At 43.5% G+C, this 19,328-nt stretch overlaps 1 protein-coding gene across 1 annotated transcript in view; it reads left to right on the plus strand.

Annotated features, from left to right (window-relative positions):
* LOC310941096 (storkhead-box protein 2-like) overlaps positions 1 to 18,775 on the plus strand; it is a gene marked incomplete at both ends in the record, with an annotated part of 36,857 nt that extends 18,082 nt beyond the window's left edge. The window contains 3 exons of the mRNA XM_083906183.1: positions 9,534 to 9,686; positions 14,607 to 17,022; positions 18,571 to 18,775. Coding sequence (XP_083762309.1) covers positions 9,534 to 9,686; positions 14,607 to 17,022; positions 18,571 to 18,775 — 2,774 coding nt within the window. The remainder of the gene's footprint in view (positions 1 to 9,533; positions 9,687 to 14,606; positions 17,023 to 18,570) is intronic.
* Between the last annotated feature and the right edge of the window lie 553 nt (positions 18,776 to 19,328).

Consider the following 19,328-nt stretch of genomic DNA (forward strand, 5'->3'; position numbering starts at 1 on the left):
CATCCAATCCAATAAACAACACCAAACAAGAGTCAGAATAATCTGTTTGGCGGAGAACATTTGGCAGTTTTTTCATGGACGCAACCAAATACTGCTCAACCCACAAATGCATTTTCCTTTCACATGTGGTACCATTTAAAAGGGAAATAGGCTTTCCAATGGTGTAAGATATTACTTTCAGTCGATTATCATTCTTGTGAACACTAACACTGTGGGCACCCATAGTTCATCTGGTTGAGGGGTTAAGGCTTTGTATTGCTAGAATAGCAGTAGCATGTTTTAGAAAATGTGCTTCCCTCCCTCAGTTTTTCCCTGACTTGTAAAAAAATCCCTTATCCAAATATGCCCTACTGTGAGTCAAATGACACGTTTTGCATCATAGTAGGGCAAATTTTGAAAATGGAAAACAGATTTACAACTCAGTGAAAAACTGAGGAAGGGAAGCACATTTTCTAAAAAACACTACTGCTATTCTAGCAATACATTCTAGCAATACAAAGCCACATTCAAATCGGTGAAGTATCCCTTTAAGTTTAGGACGGGAGTGGGGGACATAACACGAGCACTAAATGAAGACGGCAATTCACCCAGTCAGGATCACTGTACTTCACTCTGGTGGACACCTAACGAGCGCAGGTTCAAAAACCTGAGCCCTCTGGCGAGTGATGACACACGCGTTCCAGCGGAGAGTCAGCTTTTTTTTGCCCCTCATTTTTCTTATCGCTGTTCTGATTGTCAATAACGGACATTACAGCCATGTTTTTGAGCATAAAATGAAGTAGTACCCTGTAGGGTAGTTAATAGTTTACAACCCTGCATTGCTGCTGTTGCTGCTGATGTAAAAAATTAAAAATTTGACACGTGGACCTCGACAATCGACTCTAAAAATTTGTGAAATTCCCATCCCTATTGGGTACCTTGCACAGAGGTATGTCAACCCGTAGACCTGGTGGGGACTAACTGGCAACCTTCCAGTTTCAAGCCAAGTTCTGTTTCCACTTGGCCATGGGCTGTCCTGGGTGATAAAATTGGGACCTTTTGTGTGTTCCATCATCACTGAATGTGACCAAGTAATGTTTTTATACTTTTCACCTGACCAAGTATAGCAAATAAGACAAAGTAATATTCTATTATATTCCACCACATCAAATGAAGTTCTACTTTTACTTGTGTGGTTTTCCATTGCTCCATAGACACCAGGGGAGAGGGAGACAATGGCCTGAAAAGATCTGGTGGGGGTTGTTTTCATCGAGAAAAGCTGAGTGATAGAGCAGCAGGGAGGACATTGAAGATCTGTGAATAGGATATTTTTCTGAGCTTGGCAGCATGCTTGGAGAGCTTCCTCTGGTCTCATAGTAACCCAAAATAAGACTTTGTTAAGAAGAAGCAACTTTCAACATGAGACACAAGCTGCTGGCCGTCATTCATTCATTCATTCACTCAATTGGAAATGGGGGAATATAATGAAGCTTGTTTACTATAGACAGATTTCCTACATTGAAACTCTGCTTTCTGTTTTTATTTATAAAGCTCTTTACATAAAAATAAAAAATAAAATCTCAAAGTGCTACAGAAGCAGGCCAGGTACAGTAGCATATTTTATGGCATTTTATACAAATATAATAATGTTGTTTTATTTTTTAAATATATTAGAGACAAAAACTAACCCTTAACAAAAACAACAAAGGAACAGTAGTGCCTTAGCTTGTGTAGGTTGCGTTTTCGACCTGGCTTATATAACTCGTTGCTCAGTGTATGTTTGAATCACTTGATTTCTGGTTGGGAGGATGAGACGACTTCAATAAAAACACAGTCTGACACACAGCAAGCTCAAACGCTAGAGACATAGATGACAAGTAAACAGTTTACAATTACTACTGTAGTAGGTAACAGGACCAGGTCACCCTCGGACGTCATGGCATTCTTGTACAGCCATTGTATGATGACTCCGCCCACATTAAGGTGGTACTGTAGTAATGGAAAATTACCTAAACCATGTAGAGTCGAGCCAATGCCGTGCCGAGCTGTGTTGCAACTGTATAGTGGAAAAGTGCCATTGCATCGCAGACTTTAACAGAGGTGACATTCACCTATAAGTTCATGTTCCATCAAAATCATCTTGTAGACTTTATTTGGAGGTTAAAATCCTACATTGTGTCCCTTTAAGGTTTAAATTAGGAATAATGTTTATTTTTCTGACTATGACCATTAAAAGAATGGCACAATGGCCATTGCATGGACACTTTTCCACTACAGAGTATTGCTTTGGCTCAGCTTGACTCTACTCTTCAGTTTGGTTGGTTTTCCATTATAATATAGTACCTCCTCAGCGCGGGTCATCACTGCAGGGCTGCTTGAAACTGCTGTGACTTAATTTCATAACACAACACACACAAACTAGTGACTTGTAAAGCAGTTGTTTTCAATGTAACTGAATCATTAGAATCAGTTAATTAAAAAAGATTTGTCCAATACTTCCTCCATGACCGGAGCACAGACTCCTTTTGACACAGTCACTGAACTGTTCGGTTTGATTCTTGTGTTGGATGTCTTGCTCATGCCTTCTCCAGTGACGGCACTCTGACCAATCAGTGGCCGGCAGTCTGACGACGTCATGCATAGTATCAGGTCAACTCGCTTGGAACCTCCCCTAAGCAGGTATTAAAAAAGTACCAGGTACTATCACTGATGGAAAAGCAAAATAACCAAGTGGAGTCGAGTCACGCTGGGACCATGTACTGGAAAAGCGCTGTTCGAGAGAGGCCAGCTGTATTGGAAATGTGGAGCACAACTTTAAAGCTTCATGTAAATGAAACAATGCTTGTTAGTGAAGGCATACTTCCTGTTGCCAGTAGGTGGCACAGTGACTAGATTCGCAGGTTGTCATCTTGGACTGATTTGCCCTAAGATGAGAAAGAATAGAGACAGGGTTGAAGCTTGCTGCATGCTATTCCTGCAAGCATACTTTTTGGCCCCTACCGTGGTTGCAAAAGATCAAATGAAGGTAAGGGCGGTATCTGTCTGGTTGGAAGCCGACTGCATGGCTAGTGGATCACAAAATGTGAAAATTTGTGGGTTTTTTCAGGAAAATGTTAGATTTTTTTGTCTGATTATTGCAGGCCCTGATATGCACCAGTTTGTGCAGATAGGATACAAATAAACAAGCAGACAGTATTGACAGATGCTGCTGATGGTGTGGAGTCACACAGACCCTGTTACACCTGGCATTAAAATGCATTTTCTGTGATCACATTGCAATTGGATGGCACCTGACCGCTTGTGTGTACAGGCTTAAATACTCCGGAGACGCATTAAGGACGGATTGTAGACCAGTCGAGAGCAAATATAGTAAACGTTAAGTTTTGTTGTCCGATTTATCAAAATTGCTGAGCAACAGAGTAGAAAGCCTCGTCGATCTCCATGTACGTTATTATCATTATGCACCATAACAACTACCTGCAGCACCAACAGTACGTGAAATGACTTCTGCTTCCTCATGATGAAAATATACAGTACCTGCAGTGTTCTATTTATACGAGCTATCCTTTCATAGTTCTGGAATGTTCTGTCAGCTCTCTCTCTCTCAGCTTCCCAGCCTGTGTGTGTGTGTGTGTGTGTGTGTGTGTCCTACATCCAGCCTTTAGTGTTCTAACTGGGTCACACCAGAACCCAGCTGCAGTACTGCAACAAGGGCTGTGAGAGCATGTGCGGGGACACACGTATACAGTATATACACACACACAGTGTAGCGGAGCAGAGACAGAAAGCTGACTGTAGAGACTGTCCGTGTGTGTGTGTGTGTGTGTGTGTGTGTGTGTGTGTGTGTGTGTGTGTGTGTGTGTGTGTGTGTGTGTGTGTGTGTGTGTGTGCGCGTGTGTGTGCGTGCGTGTGTGTGCGTGCAAGTGATAGCAACAAAGAGCAACTGGGGATGCGTTGTCACGGCAACCCTCTCGGCAGCCCACCCACCAGCTCGTAAGTCGGTGGTCATTACACAGTGAGGGAGGATGGAGAAAAAAACGCGCTGCGGAGTGAGGCAGTGTGTGATTGGTCACACCCCCTTGTCTTTGTGTGGCGCAAGGGATTGTGGGTAGCCCCTTGACTGAATGCTCACTTGTGTGTATGTGTGTGTGAGAGAGAGGGAGAGAGCGAGTGTGAGAACAGAGGACGACGCCTGTGAATGTGTGTGTGAGAGAGAGAGTGTGTACGAGCAGAGGGGGAGGAGCAGTGTGTGTGTGTGTGTGTGCGCGAGAGACACAGAGAGCTGCGCTGCTTGCTACTAGAAGCTATGCTAAGGCTTTGAGCCGGATTTTAACTGTCTTTCTCTAAAGGAGTGTGGAACTACCATCCGAGGTATGAGTCTGCCCGTCTCTCTGTCTGTCTCTCTGCCGGTCTGTCTGTCTGTCGTTGGCTAGGCTTTAGAAGCAGCGGCTTGTTAGCATTAGCAGCCTAGCGTCACAGCTCTACAGAAAGAGGCAGAGTGTGTGTGCGCGCGCGTGTTTGTGTGTGTGTGTGAGGGAGAGAGAGAGAGAGTTGATGTAATGATACACAGTTTGTAAACGTGCTGTTGCAGAGCGATAAGCCAGGGTTATAAAAAGCAGTAGGAATTATGGCACAAGGGAGAGAAATGCAGAGTGAGAGAGGGAGGGAGGGGGAACGAGCATGACAAAAGGAGGGGGTGTGGTTTAATGCTGTGGACAAAGGAGGCTGGCTGATTGTTTACTACCACTGCATGGAGAGAGACATTGACGATTGATGCTCCACCATTCTTTCTCTTTATTTTACTACACACTTGGTTTACTTCTCTGCACTGCAGTTCTCTGACTATGTAACACTGAGTCTTTACTGTTGGGTCGTTCTGTGCATTTGCCACTGTATTAGTGGAGTGAACAGGGATATAAAGCTAGTGCCTGCTGCTGCTGATTCAAAATGTCTCCTCGCATGTCCAGACGAAATGTGTGTGTGCTGATGCAGATTCTGACAACCTTATGCTAAAGTCCGCAGCCGATGCTTTCATTTTATGCAGATGTGATGTGTTTGTGACGATATATGTATGTTTCATAAGCATGTGAGCTAGCTGTTAAACTGTGATGCCGCTCGGTTCAGGTGTGATTGAAAGCAGAAGAATCAAGTTTTGTTTGCAGTGGCAGTCATCAATGAAACACAATAGTGGTAATAACACTAGGCTCAGTAGTAGTATGAGTAGTAGTAACCTAAGGGACACCACAGATTTGTCACGGAACAACTGAGACTGTCAAAAAACCCAAACTGTTTTCAGAACTTTGGATAATGTCCAGAGATTTGGGTGCAGATATTCTCTGGATTTAGCTGTTCACATAGGACAGACACAGTGGTACACTAGTCTGGGTGAAACACGTTCTTCACAGGAGATGTCTCGATAATCCACTTTCTGTGGATTATCGAGACATCTCATGCTGCATTCTCACATAGTCTCACTCACAGTTAACTGAAGATTATACTTGAGAGCTTTTTGGAAAATCAGTGGAGCAGCTTCTGTGGACAACTGTGTTTATACAGCCCTTTGGGTTATATTCGGAGAATAATGTAAGTGCATGTCTGAAAGTTGGTATCAAAATCTGACCAATCTCCCAATCTTTTAACTAAAGAGTGATCCAGGTCAAGTATACACGCTTGGGATTTAACACATGGCATCAATAAATCATCCAAAATGCACACTGTTTTGGTCAAAAGATAACGAAGAAGAGGGTAACCAAGGAGCACGCTTGCTTTTGCAGTTGGAAGGCCTGCGTTCAGAACCAGTTGGGACAAGGGCCTTTCTGCATGGAGTTTGCATGTTCTCCCTGTGTGTGTGTGGGGGGGGGGGGGAGAGAGAATGGTTGAATAGTTGTTTGTCTGTATGTGGCCCAGCAATGGACTGGCAAACTGTCCAGGGTGTACCCCACCTATCGCTCGGGATGCACTTTTTTCATTCCGATCCGATACCTGAATTTGGATATCTGCTGATACTGCTACTATTCCGATATGGATGCTGTTTGCTTTAATATTATTAACATCATTATTGTTGATTTTATATAAGGCTTGAATAAATTCCATACAGGCAAGTATGATATGTATGACTTTACAGACCCCTGGTGATTTTTTAACATTTTTAAAAACAGTAACAAGTCTGGCGACTTTCTGTCATAAACCTAAATACTACGAGAACACACTATTCTGCTGCATGGGTGAGATCCATCTAACTTTATTTACTGCGGGCAGATTTTCCTGGTTAACTTCTGGTCAATAATGCTCGTCTGCCTATCTGGTTGTAAACTGTGGAATGGAATTACTGAACGGAGGCGCGTATCAATACTCCGCGTCTCATTGAGACACCTCTCCGGTCCGGAAAATCCACTCCACTTCCACAGAACATAAAAAATAGAGCAAAATTCTGGTGATAAGTTGGTGCCACTGGAATCGATTGCACGATCTAGTAGGCATGCACCACCACGGGCATGTATGCGGATTGGCTGTGCTTCTAGAGTGAATGCTGAAATCCAAAAAGTGCTGCATGTAGAAGTGCTGTATGAATCTAGGTTGGAAATGATGAAAGTAAAACTGATGGAAAATGCTTTGAGTTGGCACCCAGACTAAAAAAAGCCATATACAAATCAATCTGGACGTTAAGATTGTCCGGCCTAATCGCCAGTCGGCCTGTTATTGGACTGTTGGAGGAAGCTGGAGTCAGATCACAACCTTTTTACTGAGAGGCAACAATGCCCCCCCCCCCCCCTTTTCCAAATTGTGGAACCGGTCTGGGTATTTTTTCCACTGATCGAAGATCAATCACAGTGATCATGCTTTGATGGAGACCAAAGCAGGTGAATGTTGCTGTGAAGTTTACAACTACAACACTCATCAGTGTAGCTACATAATATAAGCATAAACAATTTGTGTGCAGTCTCACAGCAGAAGCAATACAGATAGATGACAGATTAGTCTGTTCTTTCTCTGTAAACTTCAGTCTTGGATATTATGTAATGACAATGACCATCAAATACATCTAACTGCAGCTCTGTTATTCGGGCAAATACAAGTATCGGATCAATGCTTGCATCAGCAGATACTAAATAATGAAATGATCGGACCACGGGCCAAAGAAGTTGATTGCTTGAAGCAAGTTTTTATGATATCTTCTTTCATGAGTTTCTGCGAACCACCCCCTGTTTTTTGTGATTGGATCTGAAGAAGGAATCTGGATACAATAGGTGCGGCTGTGTTCACAACTTTACTTTCAACTGTCCATTTGTGATTGATCACTCTGGATGGATGTTAACACCAGATCTGAATGGGGTCATTTTCTACTGTGAGCTGATGGTCTTGCGGTCATCTCTGGTCAGTGAAAGTCATTATAGGTTAATCGTGGGTGTCTGATGATAAAAAGCCAATTATTTATTTTACTTTAACCACACATTCTTACTAAACCCTATCTCTTCCTGTCTTCTTAAGTACTGTCTTTGTTGAGCACAAAGATCTGTGAGCCTCAGTGGTGCCTGGATGTCTGCAGACTGGCTGACAGGCTGTTCAGGTGTGTGTGTCATGTCAGAAACAACAGAAGCTGGTAAAAGTAATCTGTGACAGTATTGTATCTTTGGCGCTTGGTCTGTTCAACATCTAGGACATTTTGGACATCAGCTGATTTGTATTTTGGTATGAACTCTCAACTTCAGATACCAAGGGAGTCCATTGAGAACTGATTGTTAGCCGATCCGCTAAAAGCTGTGACCATGTTGAACAGAAGTGTAAATGCAATGAGTCTGATGAGTCTCCGCTTCACCCACAACAACGATGTGAGGGCAAATATGTTGGTAATGACAAAACTGTGTAGTCTCCACTGCTGTCATGAGTTTTCTAGTTATCGAAGGAGATTTCTTCCCCTGCTTTGAAAAGCAAAGAGTCCATACAATAGCACAACTTCAAGTTGTTGTTGATGTGGCGACAGACAGGATGTGACACTGTAGTCTGCTGCTGGAAATCTTTGCAGAAGAGGGGGAGGTGACAGCAGAGGCACATGTCAATACCAGGTGTACACTCGGACTGAGCTGACCACCAAGGATCAGTATATCAGCTGTCCATGCATGCAAGGCAGCTTTTAAACTGCTTTCAGAAATTCAGCACAACACAGACATAAAGGCTCTGGTATACTGCTGTGCGTGGACAGTGCATTCACAAACTGAGTTTCTGCCCCACTGGTAGGAGGAGTATTAAGCCCTGCTCACCAAACAGGAAAAAACTTTTTGACAACAGAAGAAGTAGTTGCCAAAGATAGTCATCCAAGCCTCAACCTGGCGACCCTCAACCTGCTGACACCACAACTCCCCTGCCCGACGAACCTTTCAGCTGTGAGCTGCTCGAACTAGACCTGTAGGGAGCTGTAGCATTGTTCTCTTCTTCTTCTTTGGTAGGAATGTGTCCAGACTTGTACCGCCACCTTGATGATGAAGTGAGATACTACAGGCGCGAGAATATACCAAGGTCTGAGATTTGCGATGCGCACTTTGGTGTGTGTGGCGTGTGCGCAGAAGTATACCAGAGCCTTAAGTGACTGTCCACATGAAAATTAATTTAGTCAATATATTAATGAATCGTATAAACTTTCCATCCACACAGAACCAGCATTTTCAGAACAAAAATGCTACTTTGGGAAAATATGATCCCATAATCCCACCTTTCTCTTGCAATGGCATTTGCTGTCACTTGTCTTTGTCGTTGTCTTCCTCTTCTTGTGTTAGGAGATTGTTTGGTCTGTTCGCATCCATCCGTTCATCCATCCATTCATTATCTACTGCTTTATCCTCACGGAGGATGCTGTGCCTATCTCAGCTGACAGAGGGCGATAGGCGGGGTACACCCATGACAGTTTGCCAGTCCATCGCAGAGCCATATATAGAGACAAACAACTTTGTGCCACTATGCCAATCGTGTGGCCCACAGTGATACATGCGCTTGTTTTGTTTTTTTTGTCTGCCTTTATACTTCTATGTAAGCTGCTGGACAATGTGAATTTCCCCCATGGGGACCAATAAAGTATTTATCTATCTCTCTATCTATTAAAATAAAAGTTGAACACAGAACACATTCTGTATGCGCATCCTGGACATCCGTTTTAGTGTATTTCTGTAGAAGTACTACAGCACCACTAAGGGCTGGGCCTGGCATATTTACAACAGCGCTTTAAGTTTGGACAAAGACATTTCCTGAAACAATGCCATGTTTTCCATGTGGATAGGGCCGAAGTTGCACTTGGTCACGTAGAATTTATCTATCTATCCATGTATACAAGTTGTAATCATATTTTAGGCATTGACTATACATGCTTCAGTTCATACAACATGTTGAAGTGAAATTGAATGTGGGATCAGGTGTCCTGCACATCGACGCAAACCCTCACTTTACTAACAGAAGGGACCATGTGCATGAATATTTAAATGTAACGTATACAGTATACGCCACCCTCAGCGGTACATAGAAAGTATTGCAGGTACCTCGACTGACTGATTTCTGTTTTTCCACAGGTGATGTGTCGCCCATCAGTATGTCCCCCATCAGCCAATCGCAGTTCATCCCGTTGGGAGAGGTACTGCTATTGGCTATCTCTGCTATGAACTCCGCTCATAAGCCAGTTACTCAGGAGGCCCTCACTGAACACCTGCAGACATGTTTTCCAGGTAACAATAGCTCACACAGCACCACTAGCAAGTGTATTTTTTTATTGCTCTTTCATGTCATAATATTTGTACTGCTGTACACAGGTATGTTTATTGAAGTCTTGTACATTTCTGTTGGGTTACATGTATGTTTTGTGAGAACAATTTACTTTATATTAAACTAGCGAGGGCACAGATGGCACTGATACCTATACAGTATGATCAGTGTGTATTGGACTGGATCACAATTCAGTGCATCATAACAGAGTCCAAGCCGCTTCCATGGCCACCTTTTGAGTGCATGTGCGTGTGTATTTGTGTGCGCTGCTCTGCGCTCACCGTGTGTGTGTGTGTTAGTGACTCTCTGTCCACAGTATATAAAGTTAGATGGATCTCACTCTTGCAGGAGAATTGTGTGTTCTCCTAGTATTTAGGTGTATGACAGAAAGTTGCTTGTTTCTTTTATTGTTTTTAACAATAAAAAAAAATCCCCAGGGATCTGTAAAGTCGCTGTAAAATTGTACATATCATACTTGCCTGTAGAGTTGCCACAATACCAAAATGAGTAACCACGGTATGATACCAGACAAAGTATCAAAGTTCCTGGTAGTATCACGATACTACAGCCTTTTTTTTATTACTATTATTATTATTATTATTATTATTATTATTGTTATGTATTTGTACAAGTTATAAATGCTTATTAATTACTTATAATGTTGTTTGGTGCATGATAAACATAATACTGGTGAAGTAAGAATATATAGCCTAATATTAGCCACTGAGAAAATAAACGGGGGCAGACAGGGCATACAAACCTGGTATTCGACACTGCAGGTGTTTTATGAGGCTGGAGGTGTTCCCCCCTTTGCCCCCTATAGCCTGGTGACATCGCCTGCACAGTGGACGGCCAACGTCTATTGCTTTAAAGTATGTGCCTTGTTTAAAGCCAAAATAGTTCCAACTGGGACTTTTGGAGTTTGGTTTTTATGAGCAAAGTTAGCGGAGCCACTGACGACGAGTTCATTCTTGCCGGCAGAAATACACAAACAGCCAATCAGCTAACAGACGGGCAGACCCAGCGTGCGGAAACAGCCTATCATATCCACGGACGTCACCAGTAACAGGCAAACAGCCAATCATTCAGCAGCTCTGTGGTTCGGTGACAGTAGTTGCAATGTGGGTTTGTTTACAAGGGAGTAGCATGCAGTGAGAAGTCGGGAGGCCGGGAGGAGAGTAGACACGGCCGCTATGTAGCGGAAACTGGCACCAGTAAATCGTAATCCACTTTATTAACATCGCATAGAATTTCTAGTACCGTAGGAACCGTTATGAATTGGCACCGCGGTGTACCGTTGGTATTGTGCAACTCTACTTTCCTGTATAAAGTAGTTTATTTATTATTAAAACCTTACATAAAATCAACAATAATGATGAAAACGTAGCATCCATATCAGAATAGTATCAGTAGCGGCAAATATCCAAATTCAGGGATCAGATCGGTGCATCCCTATTTTTGATCTATACCGCCTCATTTGCTTTTTAGCTCCTCGTGAAATTGTACTTTTTTAACTTGATTCAGCAGTTACTTAAGTTAATATAACACACTGTTGTGTTTATCATCCCAGTTGCAGGTCCGTGTGTGTGTGTACACAGCTGTCTATCAGCAGAATGTTTTATGAAGAATTGGTTCACTGACGTCGGCTTCTAAAATATAATATTTTCTACTAATCTGCTCCTCAATAACTGTAAACTTAAAATAAATGCATTTTGTTTGTGGAAGTAAAAAGAGATGACATTGGAGGATGCAGTGGTGTGGCTTGATTGAGTCTGAAAAACATTAGTTACAGTCTCTAGAATTGGGTTTAGCGTCAGGTTAGAGTTAGGGTCAGCAAAAGGACCGTGTGTCTGTGTCCTCGCAACTATAGAAAGATGTGTCTGTCTGTTTATCTCTGTCTGAGAGTGTGAGTGTGCATGCACACACATGCTTGTGCATGCGTCTATAATGTGTGTGTGGTCTGTCAGTCTATCTGCATGGTGTTGCGTCATTCTGGCTGGACTGAAACATGATGTAACTGGCAGTAATACCTCCAGAGTGACAGAAAAGATAGCAAGAGATCCTGAAGAGAGAGAAAGACAGATTGGTTTTTGGACAGAAAGAAAGAAAAAGAAGCTGACAGTAAAGAGAATAAAGTCAAAGAGTAGACACAGAAATTAGAAGCTTGTCCTGCTCTTTCTTATCAACATTTATAAAAGCTCACTTTACTGTATATTACTATGATTACTACCCCTTTAATTTAAAAAGAAAGGTTTAATCACAGGCCTCGTCAGTATTCTTCAAAAACATTTTCACTCTTGAAAGGACAGATTGTGGGGGAAGAGAGAGGGGAAAACGTAACAGCCAAAAGTTCACTTCCTTAGTCTCATTATATGGAGTTTCTGCCAAACAAGGTGTGATGACAATCAAAGACGTTAAAAAATGTGATGATACAAGCACATGACTGAATTAGAGAAAGTCTTCAGAGAGCATATATATACCTCTCTGCCAGGCTGTTCATTTCCCACATATTTAATACACAGATCACCACTAAAACCTAAGGTATTTCTTTGGCTGTAACCCACATCACCAGAATTGTTTTAAATCAAACGTGGCTAAAGCAGTTCTTCTAAGCTGTTTACAAGTCTAGTGTAAATAAAAATTCTGATATTGCTCACTTGTATTCAGTTTTTTGTAATTGAAGATAAGAACTGTAAAATATGTGAAAACTGACCTTTAGCATTTTAAAAAGTTTCTGTCATCCCAGTTGAAAACAATACGGTGGCGTGGTTGCCAGATTTTCCAAAAATACCAAATGCTTTTCCATATGTTTGATTCATTTTTGAGGAGACAACCAGGCGGTGACAACAACAGACCAAAGGTCCCTGTGTTACTTCCCTGTGTGTAAGAAAAGTATCCACATGGCCGTGGTCTGTCGTCACCTGTCAACTTCCTCTACAATTTCAGCATCTATTTTTTTAATCCATCTCTACTAGCTGCTTTCTGCTCGCTGTGCTGGCAACCCATGTGCGGAAGTGAAAGTGCTACAAGTTTAAATGAAAAAGTCAATTGAAAATTTAGTTTGTTAATAGTTTGAAGCATGAATTCAATATAATGTTTCCTCAATCTCTAAATAATAAAATAAAAACATTTCTTACATGTATCACCATGGATTTAAGCCCTTCAGTGATACTGTTGTATGATGGCTATTTTTGTGTGTTACACAAGAAGTTGTGCGTTACAAACTCCTAATAAGTTGGATATTCTGAATGTGTTACTACATTTCATTAGTATCGTATTACAGTCACAATCGATCTCATTTCTAAATGACAAAATGATTTTGCTGCTTTTATTAGGACATCAGCCGCATTAAAACAGGCAACCCAACTCTTCTTTCTAAATGCAGCATTAACTAGTGATGGGATCGGCAGTTCATTTGAGTGTACTGAATCACTAGAATCCGTTCATTAAAATGATTGGTTCAAAAGATTCGTTCACCAGCCACAGTTCTCCAGCTCTGTGTGTCAGTTCGTTCGTCGGCCACAGTTCTCCAGTTCTCTGTGTGTCAGTTCGTTCATCAGCCACAGTTCTCTGTGTGTCAGTTCTTCCTCAGCCACAGTTCTCCAGTTCTCTGTGTGTCAGTTCGTTCCTCAGCCACAGTTCTCCAGTTCTCTGTGTGTCAGTTCGTTCGTCAGCCACAGTTCTCTGTGTGTCAGTTCGTTTGTCGGCCACAGTTCTCCAGTTCTCTGTGTGTCGGTTTGTTCGCAAATCATGACTGAGTCAGTGACTGACATTTCGAACGAATCACAGCAGTTCTTTCGAACAAATCACTCATGACTGACACAACACTAGCATTAACTCACGTGATGCTGAGGAGCAGGAAGCAGGCTGTGAAACAGTGATAGACAACAGTAGATGAAAAGAGAGAATACAGAGATACTTTTAAATGATTTTGACATGTTTGGAATGGTCAATATGATAGTGAATAAATGACTGATACAATCTGTTGAACAGATTAAAAAACACCCTTTGTCTCAGCGGGTATTCTCCTCTATGTACTAACTGTCTCCAGACTGACCTACAGTTTGTGGACATGATGCTGTTGGCAAATAAAAATCAGTAGAAATGTGTCTGTGAGAACACAGAGACCTAAACTGTTTATGATGGTTTATTATTGAGACTAACAATCAGATTTAAAGTTTGCTCTACCAGTGGCGATCCATCATGCACCACTAAAGCAGAAAGTTATACAGACCGATGAAGCCTGATGAAGACACATAAAATATCTTGGATGTTTTGACAGTCAATTTGAATTTGTGCTGACAGAGCGTTTCGTTTGTTAGTGTACATGCTCAGTTTTGTTTACTCTTTACGACCTTTTCTGGTAAACACTCTGACCCTTGTCAGGACCAGTAGTCTTCATTGAGACCAAAGCCTGGTTCTAATAAGGCAAAACCTCCTTTCTGAGGAACTGGTGTAGACATCAAAATTGAAAATTCTTTTAAAATAAAGGTCAGGTATTAAGATTAAGGATAAGGTTTTGCTTAGGCAGTGCAGTGACTGGAAGTCGATGCCGAGTTCTCAATAGAATGCCCGAGCAAACCTGTTTGTGTGCGAGTGTGAGAAACTTTTACATAAATACAGCTATTTATTTTGATCACCCTGATTTAGTATTTATGTGTTACTGTGATAAAATGTGTCTGTTAAGTGTGTCTTCTCCCACAGCTGGGCAGTGTAAATACATGTTTTAAAGTTTACATGCGACGGAAATATACACTGTAATGAACAAAAATATTTGAAGATGTCTGTTCACCACTCCATTTAGGGTATTGTTCTTATGTCTGATTCATCCTTATTGTGTTGTGTTCCCATTATAACTGCTTCCCATCTTTTATTTTCCTCAGGTGTTCCTACACCAACCGAGGAGGTTCTGCACCACACGCTAACCATGCTGGTACGTGAGCGGAAGATCTACCCAACATCAGACGGATATTTTATTGTAACCCCTCAGACTTACTTCATCACTCCCAGCTTAATCCGAACCAGTTCTAAGTGGTATCACTTAGAAGAGAGATCTGTTGACCGACACCAGCAGCAGCAACAACAACATCAGAACCAACAGCAGCATCAACAGACTCAGTGCACCTCCCCTCTCTCTGGTACCATTACTCCGTCCACCTCTGGTGGTGTGCGAGATAGAACACACCCAAAGTCCAGCCAAAACCACAGTGGGGGTGGTGGAGATTCTTTTCATAATAACACTTATCGTGGAGACGACCCACCGAGCCACCACACTACCTTACAGCGCCGATCCCCCAAAGACCACCGGGAAGCGTACTCGTCCCCACACTCCCCACAAACACCTCCTCAACAAACGGGAGGCAGCACAGAAAAGAGCCGCAGCACCCTTGGTTTCGCTTTCAAGACGGACACACTAACCAAGCACCGAGGAGGAGGAGGCAGTGGGGGTGGAGGAGGTAGTGGGGGAGGAGGAACAACAGAGACAGAGAAACCAGCCAGTGTAGGAAGTGGTATAAGCAGCAGAAAGTTTGGTTTAAAGCTGTTCCGTCTGAGCTTTAAAAGGGACAAGGCCAAGCAATTGGCCACCTTCTCTGCACAGTTCCCCCCTGAAGAGTGGCCACTGCACGATGAGGAAGTGCCAAGCCAGTTACCACGTCAGGTAGAGATGGAGATCATCCGCAGAATCAACCCTGACCTTACTGTGGAGAACCTTGCCCGGCACACAGCAGTCATGAAGCGTCTTGAAGAAGAGCGAGCTCAGAGGAGCAAAGCCTCATCAGCCAATCAGAGCTCCAGGAGTAGGAGAAGTGGAGGTAGACACAGAAAACAGTCCCAGGCCAAACTTAACCGCTCCCATAGCAAGACAAGGGTGTCCCGTGGTGAGCCAAGTGACGGTTCCCACCTGGAGTTGGCTGACAGGGACTACAGAGCTTACTCTTCATCACTGGCTCGGTCACCAAGGGAACATGCTCTGGCCATGGAGCGCCAGAGGGCACGGCTTCACCTAGCACACAGCAACCCCAATATTCTTGAATCCTCCCACCTGCCTGTCACCCCAGAATGGGATGTGTCCGGAGAGCTCGCCAAGCGACGTACAGAAATGCCTTTCCCTGAGCCAAGCCATGGCCCATCAGCCCACCACTCCAAAGTTCACCGCTCACACTCCCACACACAGGAGAGAAAGTCCAGAAATGAACGCAGTGACAAGGCTAAGGAACGTTCCAGGTCCATGGACAATTCTAAAGGACCACTTGGAGCAGGGTTGACCGGACCACCAGATTATTATGACGACAGGAGCCGTTACTATACAGATGATGGCACCCTGCGAGCCAATCAGAGCTCTTCTCACTACTCTCGTGCAACACCCCCTTCAGCTAAGCTTCCAGGGGATTCTTCTCTGGGGTTGGATGCTGGAAGGAGCTCAGAGAAGAACAGGAGCAGGGACAGCCTGCCAGCATACTCGCCCAAACCACTGCCCACCTCTGTCCGTCCTGATGATTACTTCCAGTGCTCTGGTTCCTCTGAGGCTGTTCTCACAGCTGCAAACCCAATGGGAACTATGGGCAAAAGTAGTCATGATGGGTTAAAAGTAGGCAATACTGAAAGACAAACAGACAGACAAACACCCCATCCTCAAGAGCTTAAGGAGGACTTAAAGTTGGGACCTAAAGGGAGCAGCTTGCCCCCAATACCTCTCATTGTCCCTGACCCACCTCTTCCTAATGGACGACCGCCCCATAGTGTGTCCTCTGTTCAGGAGAAACGTAAGGAGATATTTAGCAAAGACACTCTCTTCAAACCTCCACCGAGCCTACCTTTGCCTGGCTACAGCTCACTGAGAAAACCCCCGGCTCTTGCCACGTCTATTCTGTCTATGTCCTGCGATGCACTTGATTCCCAGGAGGCCTTTGATGCTCCTAAACCTCTAGTGGCCACACCCTCTGCCCCGCCACAGGGGACTGAACCCACTACTAGTGCTGCAGAGGTGTCCTTTGACTACTACAACGTCTCAGATGACGATGAACTTGAGGAAAGTGGAACTAAATCTCGAGGAGAGGACGAGAAAACTCGAGGAGGGGGTGTTGGGAGAGGAGGTGGTGGAGCAGGCACCATGCAGTGGCTGCTGGAGAGAGAGAAGGAGAGGGACCTTCAGAGGCGGTTTGAAAGAACCCTCACCTTCCCTGGTGCTAAAGAGAACCTTCCAGAATCTAATCAAAACCAGCAGTCAGCCCACTCTGCTAGACTGGACAGTATGGACTCCAGCTCCGTGACGGTTGACAGTGGGTTCAATTCACCACGGTAAGAACATGTTCACACTTACTGCACATATAATTCATCATCTTTAGGAGACTGCACAACCAGTCAGTGTATGGCAGATGATCAATGTTTGAGATTGTAAATTATACCGCAAGAATTACATCTTGTAAGTGTTGTCAATCTTAAATTCCCCTTACTTTTACCATGAATATGCACATGTTCAGTGAACACGCTCTAAAGTCATATTTACACCAGCCCTTCTAATTCGAGTCCTAGTTCGTTTGCTCGGAAAGTCCGGTTTGTTTGATCCGCACCAAAAAAGTGAACTCTGGTCCACCTAAAACATAGGTCTCAGATCACTTCAAGTGAACCAAATGCAGGAAGTGGACTACAACGCAGGGCATTGTGGGTAAACGCAACCGGAACATACGCGCGTGTAGCAAGATAGCTGGGAGAAATGTCTGAGTCCATTGTTGCTGATGTGTCATATGTTCACATAAATCCATAGCATTTGAAGCAGCTCCATGTTGTGCTCTTTTGTGGAGGAAACTGAGTCCAGCTGAGTCTTAGGGATGTGATGATTTGATTTTGATGATTATATGGATTAAATAAATATCCATTAAATGATACAGGGAGCTGGGTTTACATTGTACTCATTTTCTTCCTTGTTTCACCAACATTAACACTCAAGAGATACTATTTGAAGTATGTGAGCATGTTTCATAACTGGTTGCACATTGTCAGCATACAGCTTTGGTTTGATGCAGTTTTCCTGCAGTCATTGGAGTTGACTCCACGCAACCAAATTTAAGCTCAAGTGTGTAAGAATTAGTGACATCTAATGGTGAGACTGTAGATTTCCCAAGCATGTTCGGAGTAGTGTTGCGTCAGTAACGAACGATTCGAAAGAACTGATCTTTTGAGTGAACAAACTGACTGGGATCACTTCATGAACTGATTCGTTCCTTTCTTAGTTCAGTTGAGCGCAGCAGCGAGCGTGACGACCGGGAGTGGAACTGCCGCGTTCTGTGAATCACTCATGAACTCGTTCGCCGGCACCGTCACTCGCTCGTGAATCTTCGACGCCAAACGACACCAGCCAACGTGCGCGGAGCGGGGAGGGATTAGTAAGAAAAACGCTCAAACTCACTCCTGGAGGATGTGATTCGTTCACGCTGACACTCACTGACTCATTCATGATTCGCGAACGTACTAAACACAGAGAACTGTCACGGAGGAGTATGTGAATCACGTTCGCAGCGGCGCTCTGCTGTTTGTCTATTGTAGAAGACTTCTAGGAAAGGCAGAAGCATAATGACTATGCTAGTAGTGGTGTCAAAAGTAGTTACATTACATTATTACATACATTATCTGACACAGTTTTACATTTTTATTTTTCAACCCAAACACATAATGTATATAAAAATGATTACATTATAGATGTTAAATAATGCTGCTATTATAGTATTGTGTAGTTCTTATATTATTGCACAGAATTGCACTATTCACATTGTTGTTACATTGTTGGCTGCAACAATTTCCTGTTTGTATTGCATCACTTTGTTACCATGTGTCTCTGTCCCTCTACAGAACAAGGGAGAGTCTAGCGTCTAACACTTCTTCAATAGTGGAGAGTAACCGTCGACAAAACCTGGCACTGAGCCCCGGACACCTCGGCATCACTACTGGCAACGGTCCACCCTTCACCTTCCGTACCATCACAGAACCTGCCGGCACCCAACCAGAAAAACTCCAGAAGCCCAACGCCTGCCTTGCATCAATCACCAGCGTCTAGGGGCTGAAGAAGGGGTTGGGTGGGAGGCTGAGAGCCAATGAACAGGGGCCAGAAAATATAATGTTGCTCCCCCAAGGACTGTTACACCTTTACCCTGACAAAATGACTGAACAAGTGGAGCTGTGACAGGTCCACTGTCTCACCCCCCCGCCCCTCCCTCCACATACACTCACACAAACACCAGGCCACTGGGCAGATTCTTTATCATGTCATTGTACAGCCTCTAGTTTACACACTACTGTTGTGTTGTTCCACTTGCGTGGGTTTTTGTTTGATTTTTTTTTGTGTGTGTGTGCAAGTGTGTGTGTGTGTGTGTGTGATCTGTAATCTCAGGTTATGTTATTTCCACTCTCCCATTCCACCTGCTCTGCATCACTACATCTCTCAAGCATGCGTCACGGTGTGCACACTAAAGAGATGTAGCTTTGTTTACTTCTTCTACGGATGGTACGCACACTCTCACTGATCCAGCTTCCTATGAGCTCTTTTCTAACAGTTACCACTGACAGACACCCTGTAAATGGTAGGGATGGGAATTAACGTTCACTGAAAT

This window comes from Microchirus variegatus (assembly GCF_963457635.1).
Source record: "Microchirus variegatus genome assembly, chromosome: 19".
NCBI lineage: Eukaryota > Metazoa > Chordata > Actinopteri > Pleuronectiformes > Soleidae > Microchirus > Microchirus variegatus.